This window comes from Neopsephotus bourkii, unplaced genomic scaffold (assembly GCF_033783945.1).
Source record: "Neopsephotus bourkii isolate Nb327-2 ecotype Australia unplaced genomic scaffold, CSIRO-AGI_Nbou_v1 NB_1768, whole genome shotgun sequence".
Taxonomy (NCBI): Eukaryota; Metazoa; Chordata; class Aves; order Psittaciformes; family Psittacidae; genus Neopsephotus; species Neopsephotus bourkii.
The window spans coordinates 2622641-2648576 of NW_026902242.1; the positions used below are offsets into that span (position 1 = coordinate 2622641).

A 25936-nucleotide genomic window follows, 5' to 3' on the forward strand; every position below is an offset into this window, starting at 1 on the left:
CTCATGCTGAGACACAGGGACAACAAAAACTTCAACACTGGAATATTTTCCCATATAAGGGACACTTGATCATCATCTAAGAAAATCAACTAAGTTTTAAGATCACCATAGATAATGCGGGGTGCAGGATGGAAGCAACAATCATATCCTAAGGTGTTCATTTCCTCTGCCTGAAAATGACATTAAGCATTCAAGGCCAGGCTAGACAGAGCCTCGGGCGAGTTGATCTAGTGCGAGGTGTCCCTGCCCATGGCAGGGAGTTAGAACTGGATGATCTTAAGGTCCTTTCCAACCCAAACTGTTCTATGAGTCTAAGGCTCTCTGTTACTTATTGAATAGATAGAGCTCTCTCAGCCATTTTTCATGTTATATATGTCACTTACACTCAATAACAGTGTCTTAAATGTCAGCAAAAGGTGTACGGGTACAAGAAAACCAAGACTCTTGGGAACAGCAAACTACAAATTAATGACAGGTAACCATCAAAAGATTCCTAAATTTCAAGTCAGCTCACCATATGTAATTATTAAATGCTTTATCTGCAACAAAGAACAGGGTTATGTCACGAAATGGCAAGTCTTTGCTCATCAACAGTTGATTAGAAAAATCCTAAATGCAACGCTATGGGATTCTTTTTGCATTTTAATTTTAGTTAGCTGAAATATATAACATAATTCAAAATAATACAAATTTAGTAAAGGACGTGGTTTTAGGCTGTGCTTCAGGTTGGGGCATTTTAGCCTAACAGGTAAGGAGAAGTTAAGAAAATTTTAAGTAATTGGTTAGGATTTGTTTTGTTTTCTGTATTATTTTGTCACTCAACATTTTGATTTTAAACACTTTTCCTCTTTTCATACCTCTGCTCACAGTTCCTCCCCTTCTTTTACCTTCATTCCCCTTCTACTGTTATGTTTAACAAGAATCTGCAGTGTAAACATTTTCAAAGCCACCATTCCAAACCTTCAAAATAATCTATAACTGACCAGGGCAGAAAATATAAGGACTGACAGGAAAGATTTCCCTCTAAGTTATGTTCTCTTAATTAACCAAACAAACACCATTTTTTCTCACAAAGACTGAAAGCTGGTTACCAAAACCATGAAAATTGTTCCATTTAGTTTTCTATGTGTGCACCTAAGTTCTATGTGTATGAAATCAATGTGTCATATGCAACTTTTGAAACAAACTGTGTATTATTGTGAAGACTACCGTTAGAAGCTCCGAAATGCAAATAGCAAACTTCTACATAAGTACTTCTAACATAGAATCATAGAATAGTTAGGGTTGGAAAGGACCTTGAGATCATCAAGTTCCAATCCCTCTGCCATGGGCAGGGACACCTCGCTCTAAACCATATCATCCAAGGCCTCGTCCAACCTGGCCTTGACCACTGCCAGGGATGGAGCATTCACAACTTCCCTGGGCAACCTATTCCAGTGCCTCACCACCCTAACAGGAAAGAATTTCCTCCTTATATCCAATCTAAACTTCCCCTGTTTAGGTTTTAACCCATTACCCCTTGTCCTATCACTACAGTCCCTAATGAACAGTCCCTCCCCAGCATCCCTATATGCCCCCTTCAGATACTGGAAGCTGCTATGAGGTCTCCACGCAGCCTTCTCTTCTCCAGGATGAACAGTCCCAACTTTCTCAGCCTGTTCATATGGGAGGTGCTCCAGTCCCCTGATCATTCTCGTGGCCTCCTCTGGACTTGTTCCAACAGTTCCATGTCCTTTTTATGTTGAGGACACCAGAACTGCACACAATACTCCAAGTGAGGTCTCACGAGGGCAGAATAAAGGGGCAGGATCACCTCCTTCGACCTGCTGGTCACACTCCTTTTGATGCAGCCCAGGATACTGAAGCAGCCTGATACTTGCAGGCTTTCTGGGCTGCAAGTGCACACTGAAGCTGGCTCATGTCATTTTCTCATCGATCAACACCCCCAAGTCCTTCTCCACAGAGCTGCTCTGAATCTCTTCTCTGCCCAGCCTGTAGCTGTACCTGGGATTGCCCCGACCCAGGTGTAGTACCTTGCACTTGGTATGGTTAAACTTCATGAGGTTGGCATCAGCCCACCTCACAAGTGTGTCAAGGTCCCTCTGGATGGCATTCCTTCCCTCCAGTGTATCAGCATCTTCCTTTACTAGCCTGGAGAGCTGTGCCATCTTTCCAAATCTTTATAAACCTGTTTGAGAAAGCCCCTACCGCTTATATCTGAATTTTGCCTTACATGAGTGCCTTTGATGCTGCTTTGATGTTGTTGGTTCAGTCAGTCTCACAGAATGAGAGACTCAAGTCACATTAAAATCCTCAGCATGTATTTAAAAGCTATCATTTAATACTCTTGGAAAAGTGAGACTTGTGAAAAAAAAAAAAAAAACAACAAACTTGTAGCAAGATTTCTGTAGAGCTTTGAATAATAGAGGTAGGCTTTCATTTTTAGACTAATGTCAAAATGTTTCAAATAAATAATTTCCTAAATCTATTTAGGCAAAACATTTTCTAGTTTAGAAGATTGAATAATAAGAGCAAGAGCTTCTAGTTCACTATTTTCAAACTGTCAGAATATGCAGAGTGCATGTTCATTTAATTTGGTTGAGGACAATTCACAGTGAAATTACATTTTAGAATATACCTAACTACATTCCTATAGAATCTAACACAGTAAGGGAACAATGTCAACATGGTAGCTCAGTCAGGCTGCTCTTTCAAAGCTAATGTTACTCTTCTAGCCGATGCTTAGCTCAAAAGTGTTGGAAGACAAATGATAGCTACAGGTTTATAAGGTAATACACTTTAGTACTATATTCTAATAAATTTTGTCACAGACCCATGTAGTGTACATACAGGTAGGTATCTATTTGAATACTGATAAATTCCAAATGTTCTTTTTCCAACCATTTGCATATAGAAATTGAATTATTTAACATCAAACTGATGTCCCCAACTCCACCTGAAGATTTTCCTATCTGAAGACTAAACAGTAAGAGATTAAGAACTCTTCTCTTTTAAAGTATGCTCACCTTGTCCAAAAACTTCAAAAAAAGAAATCAATATCAGATGTGTAAGGGATTCTTTCGGCCTACAGCTAGTTCAAAACTAAAGTTATGCTTATCACCTAGTGAGCAAGTCAAACAGAACATTTTCTCTGCGGGCAGCGCTAATGCAGTGTAGGTGTAGGTACAGTGTAGGCCTGCCCACTGTACCACCAATAATACCTTTTTCCACAAATCCAGTATAAAATTAACTTCTTTGACAGATCTATCCCTCTCTTAAATTTGGATTAAATTGGCCAACATCTAATATCAAGAAAATAAGAGGAAGGTGGAGGGAGCAAGCAAGCAATGCGATGTTTTTTTTCCCCTGCAGCAAACAGCATCAAAAAAAATGTTGAGGTAAGCAAGCCAAAGACTTTCCAAGGTAGTTCATCAGTCTGTGATTGTTTTCCTTTTTTCCTAAGCGCCACACCTTAGTAATGAAAGTCCTAAAGTCCTATACATGTTCCCTGACAGACAGAAGCAGCATCTTCTCAACCAACAATTCAGGGTTTTATCTTAACCCCTGTCTGGAGCCATTATATGCCTCTCCGGGATCCAGTTATTAAACCAATAGATGCCTACAGTAAATATTTTACTAACATAGCAAGGACTTTGATAACTTTCTAAATAAATAATTCACATAGAGGATTTGTAAGCCATTATAGATTTATGAGCTTTTATCCTTCTCTTCCTGGTTGATCTTGCCTTTCTGTCCCATCAGAAATTTTCCTTCTTTTTCATACTATGCCTAACCGCATTCAAGTATGAAACATTGCACAACAGCATTTGGACATGTTTAGCCATTTCTATAAGACAAGCAGAATTTCCACTGTAATGGGTAGACAGTGCCAATAGGTAATAACTTCACTCTGAGCATCACAGCACAGTTGTATGGCAGCTGTAGTGGCATCAAACTGAAAGCTTACAGAGGTCCAAACTGTTGATTTTCTTGGCTGAATGAATCAGCCAAAACTAATGTCTAAAGTCTGTCTGCAAAAAGACTTCCTAGTCTACAGGTAATTGTTTTTCCTTCTTCAAATTATTCTTCTAATGTTACATTAATATTCTGTGCTGTGGTTTTGCACTGGCATTTGTTTTGTAACAAGCTCAAATATAAGAAAGCAAATGTTTGCCTTCAAACACAAATAGAAGTTACTATGTGAATAAAGCTTTCCTTTCTCTGCAGTCTTCTTTAAACAGTTAAGAAACTAATACACTTGTGGAATGACCGATTTGTGCATTGTCTTACTTATATCCTGTCAAATATATCATAATAGCTTGTTCTTGACTTTTACTGAAAACTTTCTATGTTAACTGCAGAAATCAATTAATTGAAAGAAAACAAAAAACAAACATACAAATACCCCCAAACATTTATATCCTCTATGACAGGAGTTAAGTTCTCAAAGGATAGGTGTAAAAAGGAAGCCTCCACAACATGAAACACAGGATGGAAACAGTGTGATTTCTTTATGACTGTGCTGGTTTTACAGTAGGATGGCAAGAGAATGGAGGACCTATTACAAGAGTTTGGCAGTAACATCAGACTCTCTTTGGATTCAGGCTGAAGATTTCAATTAGGACTAGCACATCAGCAAGGTATTAAAAGAGGATGTCAGAAGCCTTGCACTGAGCTTTTGAGCACGTCTATCACCTAGGCTTAAAAGGTGAATTGTAGAATGCTCCCCTTCCTGATGTGTGGTTCATTACATGGGGTTTGTTTGGATTTTTCTCCTCTTGAGACTAACAGATTTGAAATTGCTTATTCCTATTTCCAAATCACCTAATAAACAATTAGCAATGCTTCCTTAACAGTTTGGGGAATATAAAGTCATCAGAAACAACATTCTAGGGGTGCAAAACAAAGTAATGCCAGAAGCCAAGTTAGCCCTTGTAAAATTTTCAGACTACTAGCCTAAGTGCTCATTTGTTACACCATATTGTATGACCTACTTAGGCACTATGACTTAACAATAATTTCTGCTGTGAGAAATGCTTTACACCTCCACATACACTCTCCCAGTCATTTGCCAGGAATGTTTCAAATATCTACTCAGGACACATCAAATATCTGTTTCACAGATCAGCTATGAAGCTCTAGGACATCTACCTTTATAAATCCTCAAGCCATATTCAGGATGGAGCTTAATTGTCTTGTAAAAGGGTCACATGCAAGACAAGTGCCTAATAATACAAAGTCCATGACAGTTCTTCATTAAACATCTTCAGAAATTCTCAGGAATACCAATAATAGTATAAAGTTGTGCCTATTTGATGAAATACAGTTTTTAATTAAATGTTTTGTACAAATTTTGACTAATTCGGAGAGAAACAAATGTCAAAAATATCAATTCTCCATGAAATACAAATTCAAAAATTTCAACTTGTTCTCATGCAAATGTCAATGTTCATTACACATTGTAATAAATAGCTGCAATGCAGTAACATGCAGATTTTCATAGTGTTCTCAACTGTCTTTCCTTCCCTACGAGCTCATTATGTCTGCCATTTCAAAGTTGCATTTTCAGTACCAATTACAAACAGAACCATAGAATGGTTTGGGTTGGAAAGAACCTTGAGATCATCTACTTCCAACCCCCTGCCATGCACATGAACACCTTCCACTAGACCAGGCTGATAAAGACCACCTCCAACCTGGCCTTGAAGACTGCCAGAGATGGAAGGAGCATCTACCACTTCTTTGGGCAGCCTGTTCCAGTGCCTCAGCACCCTCACAGTAAAGAACTTCTGCCTTAGATCTAACCTGTATCTCCATTGTTTCAGTTTGAACCCATCACCCCTTGTCCTATCATTACAGTCCCCGATGAAGAGTCCCTTTTCGGCATATTTGTAACCCCCTTCAGATACTGGAAGTAGGATACAGTGTGATTTACAAAGAAGAGGATATTAAAGTTACACACACATACAAAACCAGACACATACAAAATCAATTTATATCTTGCACATCAGGACTCGACAATCCTTGTCCACACACTTCATGAATATTGCAAGAATAAAAGAGTCATTTGGGGGTCATATTTTCTCCTGCAACATCAATCTTCTTTTCCCATATTACAGAAAAAAATACCATTTAGAGATGAAGTACAAGCAAACACAAACTGGCTGAAATTCAAAATGTAACATAAGCAAGATGAAGCTCTTCAGTAAATCATTCACCTGCCACCTTTCTTGTCTAACGTACTAAATTGGATTTAAGAGATGTCACTCTTTACAGAGTTTAATGTTTATAATGGGGATCTTTTAGTCTATGACCTTATGCAGTTTCTTGAGACCCTTACAGCAGTAGGGTTGTATTTTTCAACCAGCTACTCAGTCCTCTGAAGAAAGTCAGTTGACAGTATAAAGACAAAACAAGCTAAACATAAATGGGAACACAGTATGAGACAGGCATGACTTCATACAAGTGTAGAAGAGTCTAGGACTAATATAAACTAAGATGTAAACAAACACCATTTTGTCCGAGACTAGAAAATAATTTAAATTAGGGGAAAATAAAGATAACTGAAACTTGCTTTTATGTTCAAAGAAAACTGAGTGTTATGAAACTGAAGTTTATGTTGACTGTTCTTTCATAAGGTTCCACAAACAACATAGAACTGTGTGCCTGAGAGTTGGAAAAATAAATAAATTCAGATCTTATTTTTCCAAAGCTCTACAAACATATTTCATTTGATACATAATAAATGTCACCATTTCACACTGATGGAAATATAGACAGACAACATCCCTACAAACTTCAATGGATTTCACCCTTGTTTATAAGTATGCAGATAAATCTCTCCAGGATCAGGAGCTTAGGCTGCTGCAGGAAGTGCTTAAATTGAAATTAACAATTTTTTCAGCAAATTACTGAGAAAAATTAACATTTTCATATCTTGCCAGTGATCTGTAATTAGATAATAAGATCTCACTGGGAAAATTTCACCGTTTTCTGAACAAATCTTAGCTTCAAGATTTCTTGTGAGGTACTCAGTACTTTGTATGACTTAGTAATCATAGAATGGTTTGGGTTGGAAGGGACCTTAAAGCTCACCCAGTTCCAACTCCCAGCCATAGGCAGGGACCCTCCCACTAGACCAGGTTGTTCAAAGCCCCTTCCAACCATAGTAGCCTGTGCAACTGTTTTTTTTTAGCTTATGAAAATGATCTGTTTTTGTTAGATGATGCAATGTTTCACTAACCATTCCTACATAAATGTAAGACAGTGAGATACCAATTTATTTGTATATTTACAAGAATATTGTCAATAGGCTTCAAAATTCAGTTTCTACAAACTCACACAAACAGAAGAAATGCTGCTTATACAGTTAGAAAACCATAAAAAGAAACACAGGTAAAATAAAATTGGATGTACAAAATAATGGCCAATTCTGTTCTTACAATATATTCAGCTCTAGAAATTTGCACTTTTTAAAGATAAATTGCAAATTTCCTATATTCAGCAACAATCAAGTCTGTAATGTTTTTCACCAAGGGTGCTCACCTTATGAACCCTGGCCAAAATTCAGCACACCTGAAAACTTCAGATAGCATTCTAGATTTTGTCTTCAGCATCCCCTTATTCCAGTCTCTGCAAGTCTGATAAGAACACTATGATGGAAAATGCCATTCTTGCAATCTCTTACATAGATTGGGGGCAGGAGGGGGTTTGCTAATAAGGCACCTACACCACGCTTGACCTGCTATTATACAAGAAAATGGCCAAATTCAAAGGATATGAGTATTGCTATTGAAAAACCACACATTGTGTTTGGTTGTGGCTCTTTTTTTTAATCTTGCGTGACCTTTAATGATTTAATCCCCAGTCCTGATGCTAGTAGTACTCAGATATGCATGTGTGGCAATGTTAAATCTGTGCTTTTATATTTAAAAAAACAGGGTCCTGAACTGCACTGTACTGCTTATATGTTTTCCCTCTTCCAACGCTGCTGTATTCTAGGAAGAAAGTGATACAATTACAAAATTCATTCCTACCTGTTGTGACAGTGTCCCTCAGGGTAAACATGATTTTCTGCATTAACACACTGAAAGCTTCCACTGTGATTGACCTTAAAGACACTGGCAAATTAATTACTTTCTAGTCAATATGGCATGGCAGCTTAAAGATTTGAACAGATACCCAGCCAGTTAAAAGCATGCTGCCATCTGCTGAATATGAGAGCAAGGGATTTGTACTGCTCTCTGAAAGAAAAGCTGTGTAGAGCCTTCCAAGAAATATCTTACCAAACCCCTAATTCATAGCTTATTTCACAAGTCAAATAAAGACTGTTCAGGTTCTGCAAGAGCACTGGTAGTCTCTTGCATCTCTTTGATCCACAGGTTTAAAATGAAAAAGGAGACTATCTCAGAGAATCTGCTGAAGCTTTGGTTTTGAGCCCAGTTCTTAACAGCTAGAGCTAAGGTATATTCAAAAGATCATGAGATTTATATGAACCGTCATGCAGTGCAGATGTGAGCATGGGAGTTCATAATTTATGTACCTCACTGTCAAGCCTCAGTGCTATCCTAATTTAGAGAGTTCTCCTCTGGCTTGAGATTAAAAAAGTGGCAATAATGTATACACTGAAGTTCCTGTAGAACAATGGTTAGGAGCCAACAGAGGAGGACTTACAAAGACTACAGCTATCTTCTGAAAACAAAAAAATGAAACAAAACAAAAAAATAATGGAGATGTAACAAGAAAAAACATGCATTTTTTAAATTTTATTTTCAATACACCCTGGTCAAATTAGGAAACTGAGTAATTTTTACACTACTATTCCTGTAAATAAAAACATACACCAAACTGGTCTAAAGCTATAAATATATAAACACACATATGTATATAGACACATAAAGCTATATAATATATATCATACTGGTCCAAAAATATATACTAACGGGAAATACAGCACCTATTATTTCTCAGATATGTTGAGGGATAAGACAAGTGGCTCCAAGTCACGCACACAGCAGAAGAAGCCAGCCAGTTGTGCAAATCACCACTGTTCACACTGGTAGAGGATCATAGGATAATTCAGGCTAGAAGAGACCTCAGGAGATCTCCAGTCCAAACTGCTGCTCAAAGCAGAGTCAGCTGTGAAGTTAGACTTGGTTACTCAGACTTCTATTCAATCTAGTACAGAAAAACTTCAAGGTTACAGACTGTAGTACCTTGCTGGACAATCTCTTGTGCTGCTTGACTGTCCTAATGGTGAAAAAGGATCTCCTTATGTCTCTAAACATGTGGCACATACAGCTTTTACACCTCCTGTATATCAGGTATTGTAGGTATGATTCTCTTTTCAGATACGCTAGCTGTAAATAAGGAATAGCTATCCAAAAAAAACCAACAAAATCACTGGAACATAAACCACTGGGAAAACAAGACCTTTTGCTCCAAAGTTTAGTTTTATTCTTTCATCCAGTTATTCCCTCTAGAATTTACAAATGGGCTGATATCCTACAGAAGTTTGAAGAAAACCTTTCTAAATTTTCCTCTCTAAAGAAGAGATACTGTGTTGCCTTTGACCAAATATCATAGCCAAAGCTATGAATGAGTGGAATTGGAATGAACAGAATCATTTCATCTGCTCCTCTGTTGTTGCTGTGCAACAGGATAGAAATAAAATCAAAAGTAGAGCCAACTCTCAAGTATTAGGCTAACAATGGACAGCTGAAATATGATAAAAAAAGGATATGTCCCACATGCAAGTTATAGCCTTCTAAATTTGATATTGTATGAGAAAGTAGAAAACAAATGACACTGCACATTGTAGAATACAGAATTTGCTGAGCTGTTAAGTCTACCCGGTGCAACCCAGTGAGCATACCCATACTGCTTTGAGACTTGGATGGAGGGCTCCATGATAATTATGTTATTAACTCATGATAATTACTGTATAACATGGATAATCTCCTATCCGATTAAGAAAAGCTGATACAATTTGATAATTGCCAAGAGACATATCAACTTTCTTTTTAGAAACACTTTAGAACCTAACAAATGCTGAAGTAAACCAAAGGACCTTTTTCAAATCTTTCTTTTCCTAACATTTGCCTTTTAAAAAGCTGTCCTCCTACTGATCTCTGAGAGCATATTAATACATACCATTCACAGCAACAACCCAATATCAGTATTCAAAATCTAAATCTACAGAAGCACCAGGGGAATGCCAGCAAGCATCAGCTTAGACAATTACTTATTTCAGATTAAATTCTAGCATCCACCTGGAATTAAAATATGTGTCAACTAACAAAAATGTATTATAACAGTGCCCAAGTACATGTCATCAGGTATAACAAGCATACTTCTTGACTGTATGGGAGAGAACCACGAAAACTGCAATAGCACCACAAAACAGCACCATACTACTAGGTTCTTTTAAAAACTGAAACTGATTAAAAATCAAAACAATGAATTGCTATTGTTACAGAAAACATCTCTTTAAGCTCATTTGTCTTTGGGGCAAGTTCTTCCACAAACTTCTCTTTCTCCTTTCCAGCAGAAATTTCTGCATAGAAGACAGACAAGATACTAAATACAGGGATTCTCCATTTGAGAAAAAATATTACGTATAAAGGTAACATTCACAGCTTAAAAGAGAAAATAAAATCCATCAGAATGTTTGCACCATAATTTATAATCATGACCTAATCTTTCCCTCAAGTACTTGTGCCCTTAAGTGAGTATGAGGAAGACTGGTATTGCAACTGAATTTTTAGTAGCGTTTCGTTGTTGTTATTTTTATTAGTTTGAGAGCCAGTCCTGTGAGATGCTGAGCCCCAGAAACTCCCCAATGATCAACAGCTGTCAGTACTCTGGTCCTTTGAATTCCCACAAACATCATGTTGTTACACAGGAATATTGCAAGCAGCCTCTTTACTATGACACTTTGGTCAATAAATATCCATATATATGCTCTAGGACAAAAAACCTAGACATCAGCTCCTGGATTTATTTTTAATAATTATTTAATCAATCACCTTTCAATTTTGACAACATACAGAAAAAAAAATACATTTTTCAGGTATTAGTAGGATTTAGTAAAGTAATCATCACTAGGACAGTGACATCAATAAAACATGCTTCTAAAACCTCATTTCAATACGTAATATAGCAATGTAGATTATGAAATTTGGTTGTATTGACAGACTTCAAGAATTACTTTCCTTACATGACTAGTAACTATAAAGTATACTATATCCGATTCCAAAATCTATCTAAATATAAGCAAATCTAGTAATTTCCAGTATTCCTGAATTTTGTCCCATGTCTGCAATATCTCTGTATTTTATTTAACATGTACATATTCTTCTGTGGCTCTGTGGCTCAGTTAAACGAATTAGTATTTTACTGATTTTTCCATTCATTTGATTTAACAACACTTCAAGCATCTCTTTTTCTCATGCTCCTTACAAATGTAATCAAGTACATCTATCATAAAAGTTTAGCTTCTGTATCATTGACAGCTTAATTTTTCTTTTATCTTTTTTTCCTCTTCAGCATCATTGAAATATCAAAGTATCTTCTGTAATAAAAGACACACGTATGCTCTCTACATTTCAGCTCCATTGAAGTCAACAAAGGTCAGCATTCAACACCTCTTCCCAATTCCCTAAATTTTTCATTCTCATATGTATGGAGATTTCCTAAAATTTCAAATCCAGACCAACTTCCTAACAGCAGAAAATTCAGCCTCCATGAAATATTCAATATAAGATGGATTTCATAACTTTTTTCTTGTCTAGGAAAATATTTGATAGCACTACAATTAAAAACAGGGGTTTGGATGTAACCTGATATAAATAAAGATTGTCTTTCTATAGATGCATATGTATGTTCACTTTTATCATGACTCTTGTCAGTAGTTTCAAGCTGTCAAAGCCAGACTGCACAACTTCAAACTTACTTATTTATATAGAATTCAGTACCCACATCCAATTTACCAACTTCAGTATCCAGTGTACCCAAGTGAACAAGTATCTGTCTTATTCCAACTGCTAGCAATACGTCTTGCAATATGGTGTGAAAAGAAGTTGTTATAACTTTAACCACACACTGAGAATATCCTTCACTCTTTAGACAAGCTGTATGCAGAGTGCCTCCATTTTGCTAAAATCTGTCACTGACGCCTGCAGGAAATAGAAGGCTTTATGACATATCTTTTTTCTCCCTCTCTCATGACCAAGTATTTTACCTGACTGCAGCCATCTCCACACAAAGAATTTAAGAAGAAATGTAATTTATGTGGCATTTCCAGGTTGAAGGATGATTAAAAGCTTTTCTAGAGAGAGATCTTCAGAAATGGTTATTCCCTTCTCACTTTGAGGCTGCAACAGAAATAAAAACTTCTCATATGGACATGGATTTTGTTTAGATTTTTTTCAGATACATTTAAGAAACTTCATTATTTCTGGTCCTAATTGCTAGTGATTTTCACCACTCTTCAGACAGCCTTTTATGACCATGTTCATTTTCTCATCGACCAGCACCCCCAACTCCTTCTCCACAGGGCTGCTCTGAATCTTTTCTCTGCCCAGCCTGTAGCTGTGCCTGGGATTGCCCCAACCCAGGTGTAGGACCTTGCACTTGGCATGGTTAAACTTCATGAGGTTGGTATCAGCCCACCTCATAAGCGTGTCAAGGTCCCTCTGGATGGCATTCCTTCCCTCCAGCGTATCAACCGAACCACACAGCTTGGTGTCATCAGCAAACTTGCTGAGGGCACACTCACTCCCACTGTCCATGGCACCAACATGGGCCTAGGGTCTTCCTTCTCACAGTCCCTGAGTCTGCCTTCCAAGACTTGGGTGGTGTGGTCAGAGCCTTTGCCAGTGAAGACTGAGGCAAAGAAGTTATTAAGAACCTCAGCCCTCTCCAAATCCAGGGTAGCCAGTTCTCCTGATAGCTTCCAGAGGGGGCCTATGTTGTCCCTAGTCTGTCTTTTACTCGCTACGTACCTGTAGAATCCCTTTCTGTTATCCTTAACATCCCTAGCCAAGTTTAATTCTAACTGGGCCTTAGCTTCCCTAACCTGGTCCCTAGCTTCCCGGACAACATCCCTGTACTCTTCCCAGGCTGCCTGTCCTTGCTTCCACTTTCTATACGACTCTTTTTTTCTTCAAATTTTCCTCAGCAGCTCCTTATCCATCCAAGGAGGTCTCCTGGCCCTCCTGCTGCACTTCCTTCTAGTTGGGATGCAACACTCCTGAGCTTGCAGCAGGTGATCATTGAATACAAGCCAGCAGACTTGGGCCCGTCCCCCTGTCCTGTAGGGCTACATCCCACAGAACCTTACTAAGCAGGTTCCTGAAGAAGCCAAAGTCTGCTCTCTTGAAGTCCAGGGCAGTGAGCTTGCTGCACGCTCTCCTCACTGTCCTGAGGATCTCAAATTCAACCATCTCGTGGTCGTTGCAACCAAGGCTGCCCTGGAGCGTCACATTTCCAACAAGCCCTACCCTGTTGGTGAGCATGAGGTCAAGCATAGCACCTCTCCTTGTCAGCTCCTCTATTACTTGCAGAAGGAAGTTGTCTTCCATACAACTGAGTAACCTCCTGGACTGCTTGTGCCAGGCAGTACCATCACCTCAACAGATGTCAGGGTGGTTGAAGTCACCCATGAGAACAAGGGCCTGCGAGCATGAGGCTGTTCCTATCTGTCTGTAGAGTGCTTCATCCACAGAGTCCTCTTGATCAGGCGGTCTATAACAGATCCCCACAGTAATGTCTCCCATCGCTGTTCTCACTTTAACCCTGACCCACAAACTCTCTGCTGACTGTTCACCTGTCCCCAGAGTGAGTTCCATACTATCCAGCCTATCCTTAACATAAATAGAAACTCCAAACTGTTTTCAGAGACAGTTCGACAGTTACTCCAAGCAGCATCAAGGAATGGAAAAACACATCACATCACTGAAGCTCTTCAACAAGCTTGCATTCTATGAGTAATTCAACATTGTTCATGTGTTTTGCCAAATATATCTACGATCGACTGAAAAAAGGAAAGGTGAGAAAAGTGAGGGAAAATAAAGGTAAGGCAAAGAGGAGAACAAGCCACTCTAGAAAAGGATACTCTAGAAAAGATCTAAATACCTTCATCCCTGACTTTGTGGCTTTAGAATCTATGGGTTTTGTTGTTGTTTTATTTTTCATAAGACATTGCTTTGTTTGAAAACACCATTCACTTTGGCCTTTAGAAGACCTCAGATTTTTAGTGCTTTGGTACCACCACTTTACTTATCGTTGAAACTGTATTAATACATGCAGCTGTCTGTTTTTATATTCTTCTATTTTTATTTCATAGAAAAACAGACTTTTTATATCTTTCCTACAGGAGTGAAAAAAAAAAAAGAAAAGAAATAACTAGTCTCTTTATATTTCTTTTATATTTTCCTTGCAGAAGAAAATTCAATAGAGTCAGTATCAGAGGTGATTCTCTTTCCATTGTAGACTCTGGAATGTCAATGGAAGCTCATTCATAAATTCTATCATTTTCTTTTCTTGCCATAAGGAACCACACTTTGTAGATCTACCTTCTACAGAAATGAAAGACTGCACCTTCCTCCAAGACACTGCTGGCTTAAATGGGGTTTATCTAAGTCAGCATAGCATACAAGATAAATTGAGGAAAAGAAAATCCAGTTATTTTAATGTTATAAGAAATTCAGAACACAAAAATAAAAAAAAAAATGCAGGGAAATTGGCATTTTTTTTAACTGTCAACATTATGCCAAGGATATGTAATGTCTTCAGACACTATATGAGCAGAACAGTTTTTGCTCCCTTTGCCTTAATTCCTGAAGACAAAATCCATCAATCTTGTAGACTTGGAGACAGTAAATAGAAAACCATGCCCTGGCCATACATGCCAGTAGACCCTCAACTAACACGCTCTCCCAAGCTTCGATTTTTGGTTGTTTGGGGTTTCTGTTGTGGTGGTTTTTTTACACTGAAGTTTTGCTTTCTCTTTGTGGAATCACATAGCACCACAACAGCACTGGCTAACTGGTTGCCAACTGTAAAGCTAATACATTTTACTATGCAAAGCTGAGAAAAACCCTCATTTATACTAATCTTATTTATAAGACTATAACTAAGGTCACCCTAACCATAGATCATGCTTTTGAGTCTTGTAAGGAAAAATAATTGAAACTTTACTATACTTTTCCCATGCTAACAGTATGGTGCTATTGTGTGATTTACATCTGGGCCATACTCAGCTGTGTTTAGCGTGGAACTCTCAGGAAACCATATCACATCCCTGCCTGTACTTTCCCTTCTGGAGTTGTGGAAAAGTGACTACGAGCCACTGCATAGACAGACAGGAGCTGACCCAGAGCCTTGGCTGGCAAACCAGCACTGACTACAAATGATGCTAGCTGATACAGAGAAAAGGAAAGTCCTGATGGCAGAAAATCATGGAATCAGTGGAGTTGGAAAAAATCTTTAAGCTCATCCAGTCCAACCATTCCCCAGCCCTGCCAAGGCCGCCACTAACCCATGGCACTGAGGCCTCGTCGCCACGGTGTGTGAACACTTGCAGGGACAGTGACTCCAGCCCTGCCCTGGGCAGCCTGTTCCAATGCCTGAGCACCCTCTGGGGAAGGAATTGTTCCTCAGCTCCATCTAAACCTGCCCTGGTGCAGCTTGAGGCCGTTTCCTCTTGTCCTATCCCTTATTCCTTAGGAGAAATAACAACATGCCCCTCGGAGGGCTTCAAAAGAACTTCTCAACCAGTGACCTCCAACAGCCTTCACTTATATAAACCTTCCCACCACAGCTCACCTTCCAAAGCAAGGGGATGTGATGGTCACTTGCTGGTCCATGCTCCAACTGGACAGCAGTGGTGGCTCCCTGCTCATCAGAGTTCAGGTAAGCCTTTCCCGGTGGGGTAGTGAAGGGGCGGGATCCCCCAGACAAAACCCCACGGCGACACCCGCAGCTCCTCACAAGAGCCAGCCTTCACCCCTCTCCCAGTGCCATGGTGCCCAGTGCTCCTTTTGGAGAGCCCGGCTGCGCGCTCCTTCCGCACAAAGAGCCTCCCCTACCCACTGCCACGGGAGATTAAATGAGCCCAGCCCAGCCCAGCCCAGCCGCGCTCGCGCCCCATTTCCCGAGTGCAAACTTCGCCGGTGGGCTGGCCGGGGGCGGGGCCGGGCCGCGGCCGCGAAGCCGCTTCGGCAGCACGGGCAGTGCCGTCCTCGCCCGCCCTCCCCGCAGCGAGGCCGCCCGCGGAATGAGCGTCCCCCGGGCGGCCGCTGCTGCAGCCTCCACTCGGGCGGGCGGGAGCAAAGCGTGGCTGCCGGCACGGTCGCCGCAGCGGGTGCGGAGTGAATGACACAGAGGGGCGGCGCGGAGAGGCAGCCCCGGGGTCAGGATGCGGACGCCCGCCAACATCGTCAACCTCCTGCTGCTGTCCTTGCTGGCCGGCCTCGATCCATCCAAGGTAGGAGCCGCCCGAGCGCCGCGGGGCTGCTCTATAGCTGCGGGGAGAGGCGTGTGGGCGTCCTTGGTTGTCCGATCGGAGGGGCGGGAGAGTTCGTGACGGAAACGGTGGTCTCGGGATTACCGGGTGCCCTGTGCGAGGCGAGGAAGCGCGGTTGGAAGCGCTCCACGGGCGCGGGCTCGCTGCAGCCGGGCCCAGGGCACCCGCTCACTGAGCACCCGCCGCCCTTGATCTCCCGGCATCGCTCCACGCACAAGTTATATCAGTCGTCGGGAGAGGAGCGGGGCGGCGGGGCCCGGCTGAACGGAGCAGCGCGTTCTCCGGTTCAAAGCGGCGTTTATAGTGCGCGATGACTGCACCACTTCCGAAGAAGCAGCCAGGCTCTGGAAACAGGGATCGGCAGCCGCCGGCTGGGAAGAAATGTGTTTAGAGTGGAACCGGAGGCGCTAGGTGAAGAGCCTGAGTTTAACACCACTCTGGGCTCTGCAGAGGTCCATTATCTTCCAGTGCGTGCAGGACATTAAGAAGATCGCATATGATACTGAAATAAGTAAACGGCATGTTTTAGCCATGCAGCCTGGCTTCTGAAGGTAATTTTAGATGAAATAATTTTAAAAGATGCAGAACTGTACTGTACCATCTCAGAGCAATAATGACTGAACCCCCCCAGGCCTGCAGGTGTCTGTAGTGCTGCATCTTGTAGGAGCAGAACTTGTCTCATTTGTCTTTGTGTGATGGGCAATCCTGTTAACTATGAACGTTAAAAGAAAGTCACGAGAGAGGGAACATTCGTAGAGTATTGCAGACCATTACCAGCAGTAGTCCATGCTGTGTGGCCACAATTTGTATTGTACGTTGGTGAATGTCATTTTAATGATATCATTTAGGTACCAGAGAACCGTATGAGGCGATGTTCAGCTCTTCTGGCAGTTATTTTTTCCTTTAAAATAAAGACATTAATCACATAAATGTACAAATATATCCTGAATTCCCAACAGTATGGGAGGGATGTTCCTTTTTCAAAATGTAAAGATAGAATTTCAAAAGCAATTCAGTGGAAATCTGATTTATGGCTGCAGTATTCTGTCTGCTTTTAATCAGTACGATAGAGTAACAAACAAGCAGGACTGATACAGGATTAGTAATGTTAGCTAAATAATTGTATCAGTGTTACTAAGTAGGAGCTATCTACAAGCATCAGCTATTGCTACATCTGTAAACAGACTCATCAGGCAACGCACAGGAGTTCCACATCTGTGTGGACAGCAGCACGTGCCTAATATTATAATCATGGGTTTTGACACACTCTTTTTTATTTTTTTTTATCTTCTGTGGCACTTTGTGAGATCTATTAAGTTGAAGAGACTTAAGGAAACGTGAAAGCAGAAAATGCAAAATCTGTGTACATACACAGTGTAAAACCACTAATGAAGCAAACCAGCTCCAGGTGGCAGGATTATTCTGTTAGTTCAGGTGGCAGAGTTATGCCCCAAAATAACAGTGGGGAGAAATGCTCCATTTTATGTGTCTGTCACCATCAAGCACTGAATAGCAGGATGAGCCACTGCAATGAAATGGCATGAATTAACTTTTGAAACTTTGCTTCTAGCTCTTTTTGCTGTGGCATGCTGTGCAGAGGACATAAAAATGGCCTTTTATTCATTACCCTGTGTGGCATTTTCAGGGATATGAAAATGTTCGTTGCAGGCTCTTTTCACTTTGTCAAGGGGACATGAGCCAGAAAGCTCAGAAGTCCTTAAGATTATGTAAAACTAAGAACCCTTAACGTAAGCCTGGTGTTGATCAGAGCTAAATTAGCTTTTTGTAAATAAAAACCACAAGATCAAATGGTTACTTAGATCCTTGGTTAAGATACTACAGCAGATTAAGTGTAAAAAAGATGCTACATACCACAGAATCATCTAGTTTTGATGACTGTGGACAACAGCTTTCAAATTGCTGTGAAATATGATATATCTAAAAGATTTACAGGGTTTGGTTTTGGTTTGGGTTTTTGTGTTGGTTTTTTGTTTCTTTGGTTGTGGTTTTTTTTAGCAAATAAGTACAAGTTGTGACTGAAACCTCACTTTACAAATGGAAGTAGTGCTCATTTATCTCGCTTTATGCTACTGAAATAGAATGATAATTTTCTGCCCTGAGATTGGAAAGCAAATATATCATTTGGAATTAATTGTAGGAAACAAGGGGATGTTAAATTATTTCTTTTCCAAACATAGTTCTGCAATATGCTCATGACTAGACAGCCAACTTTTTTAAATGCCCTTGACACTCGCAAACCATTCACCTTAAGAAGCTAAATCACACCCGACATTTCAAAGTATCCATTCATGTCCTATGGAATTTGTATTCAAGGAATAACGCATTTTACTGATCAACTACTTTAAAATAATGCTGAGGGGTTGGGGGGAAAGCTTTGAATTAGTACCAGGCCATCACTGACTATTGTTCACAGACATTTTTATTATGGCAGGTCTTTTATGCTATACTTACTAGGTTATTTACTGATAGTAAAGTCTTTAAGTATTGCCATCTTATAGTAAAATATGTAACAAAAAAAATATAAATAGTTTATTCTTAAAATCTAGAATATTAATATTTGATTTTCAGCATAGCAATTTGTTGCCAATTCTTTTGGGTTTGTTTGGGTTTGTTTTTTTTTACGGTTTGGGGTGTTTTTTCTGCTAAACATTATAGAGATTATTGACCAGCTCTGGAAATTTCTCTTTAACAAAGGGAAGACATCTCACTGTTGATTAAACATTTAGTGCTAATTACAGACTATCCGTTTTAAGATACTTATTAAATGTTCTATCTATTTGATTCTTATTTTCCTCTGTATTTACATAGAAAAATACAAGAAAACATTCATGCTAATCTGATTTATTTCCAGTAGTGTGACTAGATATTTAGCAGGAAAGGACATACAGGGGAAGGACTTGGAATAAAAAATCTTTCCTTAAGTGTAGTATCTTGAAAAAAGGAGCTATTAAATATGAGGAAACTTCTAAGAGTCACTGCTAGATGGCATCTCTGTGCTGATTTTCTACAAGCCTAGAGTTTTCTGTAATGACCTTAGTAGTCTGTAAACTGGACTTCTTTTGTAAGGGTTGCTTTTGCTGGCCATTATTTGATAATCACAGTCGTATAACCAAGTGAACATTTTATAGTGATGTAATGCTGCTCCACATAGAAATCAAGCTAAGCAGGTTTCCAAGTCTACATGACAATTACAGAAAGCAGCTGTATTCCCTGGGATAAGGATGTTTTGGAATATTAACATTAAAGAAAAAAGCAAATTTGAAACAAGGAAGAGAGCACTGTTTTAATGCTGCTTTGCAATATGAATGAATTCATCCCTATTGTGAGATAACAAGAATACTATGTACATACAAGGATTACTACAATACACTATTTTTGTTGTAAATATGACTCATAGTTCTACAATACATTGCAAAATTAAATGGAAATCTCGTTAACTGCTTGGAAATTAGTTTATCCTGTTTCCTACAGTATCAGTAGTTAGTCAACATGAGAAATATCTATAATTATTTATCCGCACAATTTAAGAATGCTCTAAATCATTAGTTGCTGAATGTGGTCAGCTCTTGCTTGTTGTCTGCTCTCCCAGTTCTGAGTGACACAATTCAGTAGCACTTGAAGAACATCCTGTTGCTGCCAATATATCCTGGGCCATCTCTCAGGTGTCATTCCAGACTGAGAACATTGGGGCTGCCCAGCCTAGAGAAGAGAAGCTGTGTGGAGACCTCAGAACAGCTTCCAGTGTCTGAAGGGGGTTACAAGAATGCTGGAGAGGGACTCTTCATCAGGGATGGTAGAAATAGGACAGGGGGTGATGGATGCAAACTGAAACAGGGGAAGTTCAGGTTAGATCTAAGGCAGAAGCTCTTCCCTGTGAGGGTGCTGAGGCGCTGGCACAGGGTGCCCAGACAAGCTGTGGCTGCCCCATCCCTGGCAGTGTTCAAGGTTGGATGGGGCTTGGAGCAACCTGGTCTAGTAGTAGATGTCCCTTCCCATGGCAGCAGGTTGGAACCAGATATCTTTACAACTTAACCATTCTACAATTCTATGTTATTCTTGCTCAATGGCTAAAGACCAAACACTGTTGTTAACACTACTCGTTCTTCCTGCAATGGTCAATACAATGGCTTCTAACCTTACAGACCCCGAAAAAAATATTCTTCTTATATTTCCTGTTTATCCTCACTCAATAACACACAACCACCATATGTTATGTAATCTCACAGAAAGGTATACAGTACATCATTTTAAGTAACATATATGAAGATATTAAAGGAGAGTATGTGAATACATGCATCTCAATGACATGTCTGTGTCTGCTAACTCTTGGTACTATACGACATCACAGAGTCATTTAAGGGCTTTTACAAACTGTTGGTGTTATGTGAAGAGACCTTTCTTTAGCTAATAGAAGACTCCTTTGTTGTTCTCTACTAATATGACTCTTCTGTGGTTAAAGCCCAGCTGGTAACTCAGAACCATGCAGCTGCTCGCTCACCCCCTCCCTCTTCTTCCCCGCTGCTCCAGGAGGGATGGGGAAGAGAATGGGAAGAATGTAACTCCCATGAGCTGAGATAAGAGCAGTCCATAACTAAGGTACAACACAATCCCACTACTGCTACCACCAATAATAATAATGATAAGGGAAATAACAAGGGAAGAGAATACAATTTCTCACCACCTGTTGTTCTATACCCAGCCCGACCCAATCAATGATCTGGGCCTTCTGGGTAACACCCCCCAGTTTCTATACTGGGCATGATGTGCTGTGGTATGGAATACCGCTTTGGCTAGTTTGAGTCCTGTCTCTGCTTCCTCCCGGCTTCCTGTGCCCCTCATCACTGGCAGAGCGTGAGACTGAGAAAGTCCTCAATTGGAGTAAACATTACTTAACAACAACTAAAAACATTGGTGTTATCAGCTTTGTTCTCAGGCTGAAGTTGAAAACACAGCAGTGCACGAGCTGAAAAGGTGAATGTCAGAAACAGGAAATGCTGTTATAACAGTATAACAGCAATTAAAACAACATCCAGCTATAATTCTAAAAACTGTGTTTCTCATTGGCTACAAATTTAACACAGGTATAAATTTCGAGTTCAGATCCATGAAGTTCCTAAAGTGCCTATTAAAAAATGAACAGGGAGTCCTCAGAGAGGGTCTAGTCTGTTTGGGGCACTGAAATCCCCTTTTTCAATAGTGTAGTATGACAACAATGCTTCATGGAATCACTAAGCCATTCTTACTGGATCTTCACTGAAAGCCAAGTAAAATTCAAAAGCCTTGTGTAAATCTTTGCAGCACTAGTATAGAGACGTCTTCTCAAAGAGCATCTTTCACAAGAATATTGCGTAATTCCACGGGGCAGTGGATTTCTTGTCTCACATGAAACCTAGAGAAAATGAGGACTTTGTGTGCCTGTGTTCGAATACAAGAGACTTTTCATGAGCGAGCATTTAGGAACAGTGGAAAACTACTCTGAAAAATTCAGAAATCCCTGCATTTAAGCCTAAGTGAGATACAAACAGAAAGAAAATACCTCCAAATTCTAGACCAGATACATTATTCATATGTTTTAAACCAAGATGTATGACACAAGCACATCCTATCTGTGTGTGTGAATCATACCATCTAAGAACCTAGCCAGCAGAATTCTTAGTCCTCCCAAGGCAATTAAGACCAGAAATACAGCAGCAGTACATACTGACTCTTAAAAATACCTTGAATGGTCTATAGAAAAGCACTCAGGAATTAAGCATACTTACGTTTATTTGGAAGGAAGATCAGAGGTTAAATCATACTCATTTGATGTAAAGATAGGTGTGTGCTACTTCCCACATGGTCAGTTAACTTTTTTTCTCCTAAGAGGAAATGATCTTAATGCATTCACAGGGAGATCTCTTAAGAATTCTCAAAGTACACAGAATCAATCTTAATGTACTTCATCCTGACATTCATGATGTTTTTGTTGAGTTTGCTGTAAAATAAAAACAGGTGATAAGTATCTTAACCATTCCTTTATTCAGTCTTTATTTTCCTAACACTAGAAAGAAATTCATTTTCTAGAGGACACTTTTCCTCTTACTTCAGTACTAAGTTATCTTTACCACCGGTTCAGCAAGTTGATTCTATTGTTTATCATATTGTATGGGAACACACTGAATATGTTATCCAAGAAGTAAGAATATAAGTAAAACAGAAGTGTAAAGATGGCTGGTTTGTTGTGAAAGCTGCATAGAATTCTAATTCAGGAATGGACCAAAAGCTGCAACTTTTAACAGTTCTGGTTATGGCATATTATTATCTAACTCTCTGAAGGACACCCATCCACCACTGATGGCCGCTTGATGCCTTTCACTGTCTAAAATAAAGGAGTTACCCTGATTTCGAGATGTAGGAATCAAACATAAGTAGTTCAGTTGTGGGAGCATTTGTCTCCATTCATGAATTTAAGATTCATGCTACAATGTTTGGGTGGTGAGGCCCAAGCAAAGACGATTCTGAGATTATTTCTTAATGTTGTGCACATCACAGTGTCAAGAAATGCATCCGAAAGCAAATAGGGACTGATCTTGGACATAACCTCTAATGTTGCAGCATTACTTCCAAGAGTCAGTGACAATGTCGACTGCAGCTTTAGATTTCTTCATTAGTGACTTCAATCTTAAAGGCAACTGGACTTCTATCAGCAACATAACATAGCAGAACATTTGAAGCTATTTCAAAAACATTACCGGTTTTATTGTCATTGCTTTATTCCTGGCATTAAAGGTTTTTAAACTCTAGACGTGGTTTTGTGTGCAATTGGAGAATCACGTTTCCCTACTGCAATTATTTTTTCCTATTCATTTTGTATAATCTGTTACGTATTATCATCATAATTCTACCTTTTTATAGTAAGATTCTGTGCATTTACAATATATGATACTGAGGGTTTTTTTTCCAAGAAAAGACATAGCAAATAGTGTTATTGAAACACTGAGCTGCTGTAGTAGTAAAATTTACACGGAATAGATGATCTTATGAAAAGTTCAGGTGAAGCTATAGCTACATGCTGTCAGTTCTCAAAGCAAGTGTGTGACAGGTTTGAATGTACAATAAGATCTCTGATCAATATTATTTGCTGTCACACAGGTATTTCTGGGCTCTTGCATAAAAAATACAGAGGTGCATGTCAGGCAGAGTAGCAAATGAGCATGTTAAAACAAATACGCATTTTCTGAAGTAACTTACTTACTAGCTTATTACAAAAGCATATAAGATAGCACAGAAGTCCATAACTATATTGAATGTGAACAAACACAGATATGAAGTAATATTCACATTATCCCATTTTATCCATTGTAGAAATTAGTGACAATATATTGCTTAAAGATATGAGAATTGATAACTTCTACAGTTTTATTGGAGAACTGCGACCTCCTAAATTATTTATAATATCCCCTGCTCATATTTTATTCAGATTGACAATTAATTGAAAGCTTTTTGAAAACACCTTATTCAGAAAAAAGGTTTCTGAAAAGCAGATTTAAGCATGGAAGTTACTTCTGTCAACTTAGCCAAGGAATTCTTTTAAACTATGTTTCCCAGAATGTTCCGAATTGTGGTTGCTTGCTTCAAGGTAAAATTACATTTCCTATGGGAAAAGCATCATTCAACAGCTTATTTTCTTTTGAGTTTGCCTTTCAAAACAGTCAGTGATTTACTTTTTTAAATCAGCAGCTATTTTTCAGGTACACAAAAAGCCTTGTTCAAGGTGTCACTTACAATATTACATTCACTTTATTCAGCCTGGATGTAATTTCTGTTCTGATAACTGATTTATCTTGAACAGTGGTAACTTAACATACTTTCAGGAATTAATTTACTAAGAGGAATAAAGGGCTGTACAGACTTCCCCTGCTGTTGGTCTCAGTACATCCCCAGAATCTATTCTATGGCTCTGGCTCCACAACCAGGATTGATGTCTACATGACAATAGTACAGTAAAATCTGCCAAAATCAGAACTCTTCTGGAGGTTCCCCCTCCTGGTAATTATTTCAAGACATACATATATAGGAATGAAATGTAAAAAGGAAATAAATTAGGTGCAACTGGGAAAAAAAACAGTGAAATGTAGTGTAATACTACTTGTTTTCCTGAGGACAAGAAGAGGTAATGCTTTAGAGAAGCTCTGAAATGCTTTCAGTCAGTCAATACCAGATTAGAATAATACTTTGTAGTTACTCATTCATGGCAAATTCATCCTTAAATATATGAAAAAGGCCTTTTCACAAACTCCTTAATAGTCTGAAGCTGCTTTTATATAAAAAGGCCATTTAGTCCATATTTCCAGCATTTCAGGGCTCCTCTAAGCAGCAGTTTCTACCAATTTAGTGTCATTCTGCTCCACTGTGCCAAAGACCAACCTGTCAGCAATGCTACTCACTACCAGCAAGTTAGACTTCAAACCACTATCCTTTATTAGTCCAAACATTTTTCTGCCTGCCTTGTTCACCCTAGTTTAACCACAACAAGGACACTGTAGGATATCATATCAAAAGGTTCAGTATGTGACAATCTCTGCTTGTGGCTCAAGTATAGGATCATAGAATCAGCTAGGTTGGAAAAGATCTTTAAGATCATCAAGTCCAACCATTATTCCAGCATTGCCAAGGCCACCACTAATCCGTGTCAGAATAATCTGAGATTTCTAGTAGTTTCTTTGTTTCTGTTCCTATTTTTCAATCAGGCTGTGTTGGGTATGGTTAAAGTCCATTCAAGAGGAGAAATAGATTTATCCACTGTATAGAAAAAGTAACTGTGAGCTCATACGATTTTGGGTTGGAGTTTGCTTTCATCAGGTCCTAAAAGTCAGTTAATACTGAATTTCATAAAACTCTATGGCAAAAAAGAAACACTGTTATTTTTATACAGTGATGATTTGCATCTAAGTAATTTTCTATATATTTTCCTAGTGCAATGCTATCATGAATAATAGTTTTAAATTCAAAGATTATGATAGCAGAACCTTGTTGTTTGTTTTCATATCTCTTTAAATTGGAAGAGGAGATACTGATTTTTTCCACATCAGAGTTCTTATCCTAAAGCTATTCAAACTGAATTTATATTTCTCCCCTTTTTTCAGCAGCAGTCTAAGGGCCACAGGCATAGAATTTGGCAAAGTTCTTGGATTGGTCAATTCAGAATAACTGGAAAATTTCATTATTGTGTTAGTAACATACTGAGGTATCTCCTGGTTTACCTGATTCCTATGGGAGATGTAGAAATGTTGTACAAGATAATGAGATCCACATTCTTTTCCACTTTGTCCACAACAACTCTTAGTTCAGTGACAGCCATGACTCTTAGTTGAACTGAATTCTACCTAATGACATTGGGTTTGTATT

At 39.2% G+C, this 25936-nt stretch overlaps 2 protein-coding genes across 3 annotated transcripts in view; one reads left to right on the forward strand and one right to left on the reverse strand.

Annotated features, from left to right (window-relative positions):
• LOC133225990 (uncharacterized oxidoreductase ZK1290.5-like) overlaps positions 1 to 25936 on the reverse strand; it is a 447194-nt gene that overhangs the window by 185181 nt on the left and 236077 nt on the right. The window lies entirely within an intron of this gene.
• OLFM3 (olfactomedin 3) overlaps positions 16191 to 25936 on the forward strand; it is a 57072-nt gene continuing 47326 nt past the window's right edge. For both annotated transcript variants that reach the window (XM_061379307.1, XM_061379308.1), the window contains exon 1: positions 16191 to 16489. In XM_061379307.1, the coding sequence (XP_061235291.1) occupies positions 16421 to 16489 (69 nt within the window). In that variant the 5' untranslated portion in view covers positions 16191 to 16420. The remainder of the gene's footprint in view (positions 16490 to 25936) is intronic.